The sequence below is a fragment of the Punctularia strigosozonata genome (assembly GCF_000264995.1).
Source record: "Punctularia strigosozonata HHB-11173 SS5 unplaced genomic scaffold PUNSTscaffold_5, whole genome shotgun sequence".
In the NCBI taxonomy this organism is placed as follows: Eukaryota; Fungi; Basidiomycota; class Agaricomycetes; order Corticiales; family Punctulariaceae; genus Punctularia; species Punctularia strigosozonata.
Window position 1 is genome coordinate 423,948 of NW_006767437.1, and position 1,955 is coordinate 425,902.

General features: G+C 54.5%; 1 protein-coding gene across 1 annotated transcript; it reads right to left on the reverse strand.

Moving 5' to 3' along the window:
• Positions 1-693: 693 nt before the first annotated feature.
• PUNSTDRAFT_30801 (uncharacterized protein) lies at positions 694-1,335 on the reverse strand (the record flags this gene model as incomplete). Its single annotated transcript, XM_007382736.1, has 1 exon — positions 694-1,335. A coding segment is annotated over one exon (642 nt), but the record flags the coding sequence as incomplete, so codon positions are not given.
• Positions 1,336-1,955: the final 620 nt, after the last annotated feature.

Sequence of the window (1,955 nt, forward strand, 5' to 3'; positions counted from 1 at the left end):
GGAGAAGCGCGGATCCCCGGGACGGCGGTGGAGACGCTGTCGCACAAGGCAGGGAAGCAACTGAGTATATATACGAAGATACGAGGGGAAATACACATACCTGTCGCACAAGGCAGGGAAGCAACTGAGAGAACAAGTCTGGGTTGCTCCCTGGTGCGACAGGCGACTATATAGTAGATGAGTAATCCATCAACGCAACGAAAGATGGTCCAATGAGAGAAGGGGAGGGTCCTCGGGCGCCCGACACGTGACCGGTGGACCGGCCTAGGAGGGCCGGGCGAGTGCGGAGGCCCTAGGAGCGCCGAGCGACGGAACGAAATAGGGGAGATGCCAAAAGGAGGGCGCGGGAAGCCTAGGAGGGCGCGGGAGAGCGCGACCGAATAGGGAGACGGAAGTATTAGGGGAAATGAACGAAATGGGACAGAAGCGGAAGCAGAAAAGGAGAACAATGAGACATGAGGCGAGTGTGGGAGCCGTGCCCTGACAGATTCGTTCGTCGGTGATGGGGGCGAACTCGAATGCTGGTTCTGGGTATTCATCCTCGTGTTCGTCTTCGTCGATCTGAACGTGGTCAGGGGCCTTCGGGAAGAATTCCGCCTTGAAGAATTCCGCCTTCTCCCGGTTTGAGGAAGCCATCGTAGTTTGGCCGTCGGGTTGTTTTGTCGTGAGCGTCGGGACTCTGGCTCTTGCTGCATCTGTGGAAGGGGAGCTAATGAAAGAGCTGGTCTGCCACATTGTTAGGTCGTTCACCGTTTCCAGCCATCGCGTCCAGCATTCTTTCTTCGCGCGTTTGATCGAGTTGGTGTAGTCGTTCCTGGCCCGCCGATATTCCTCGTGTATGGGGTCGCGTCCGTTGAGGCGGCAGTGGTATGACTTCTTGCCGAGTTGGCGCGCAAGCTTGCGTTTCTCGTTGAGGTCTTTGTTCCACCATCTCTTGGTATACGGTACGATCTTGTGGCGTTGGACGCATTCGTCGGTCGTCTCCTGAATCGCTTTTTGGAGTGTTGTTAGAACTTCCTGAAATTCTTCTACATTCTCGATCTCCTCCGGGTAGGGGTGTGGTTCTAGTCGTTTTTCAAGCTTCTCGCGGTATTCCTCCCAGTCGACCAATGCCCATGCGAGGCGCGGGCGGTATTCCTTGCGTTCGAGTGAGAGTTCGATGTCCCATATTATTGGTATGTGGTCCGTCTTCGGCGGTCTTTGTCCTGGAGCCGTCGTGCACTTGGCGCATCTGTCCATCAAGCTGTCAGAGAGGAATACGTTATCGGGGCGAGTGAAATTTTTCGTAGCCATGGCCTCCAGCGTCGGAACGCCATGGGGGAGGAGCATCTTGAGGTCGTGTTTGGCCACTAAATCAATCAGTATCTGCGCTTTAGCCAGGTTAGGAGCGGTGAATAGGTGGAAGTTGCGTTCTTCATCCCATAGTGGTGAGTGTCGGTTGAAGTCGCCCGCCCATAGTATGTGCAGGGGCCGTGTTTGGTTCCTCCGATCACGTTGGATGGAGTCTATGGTCCTATCTATGGCAAAGAGCGCGTCAGAACTTTGTTGATCGAGGTAGACGTTGAAAACTAATAAGTCTCCGTTCGCGTCCGAGAGTTTGATGGCGGTTACGTCGGGTGATTCGACCGGGATTTGCATCCAGCTGTCTTGCGCAATGGTGTGGTGTATGAGCATGAGTGATCTGGTGATGTTGCGGTTCCTCCGGTGGGTGCTAGGGTATATTGAAATCCAGGTGTGATTCGCCCTCGAGTTTCCTAGGAAGTCGAGGTACGGTTCTTGTGCGAGCCCTACTCCGAATTTCGATCTGTTCAATGAGATCAGCCAGTCTTGCTGTGCGGTGTTCGATCGGCACAGATTTTGTGACCAAAAACTTATCGTTCCCCCTCCGTGTTCGTTTCGTTGGTTGTGTCGTTCATGCCCATCCCGCGCCGCGTCCCGTTTCATCAAACTGTACC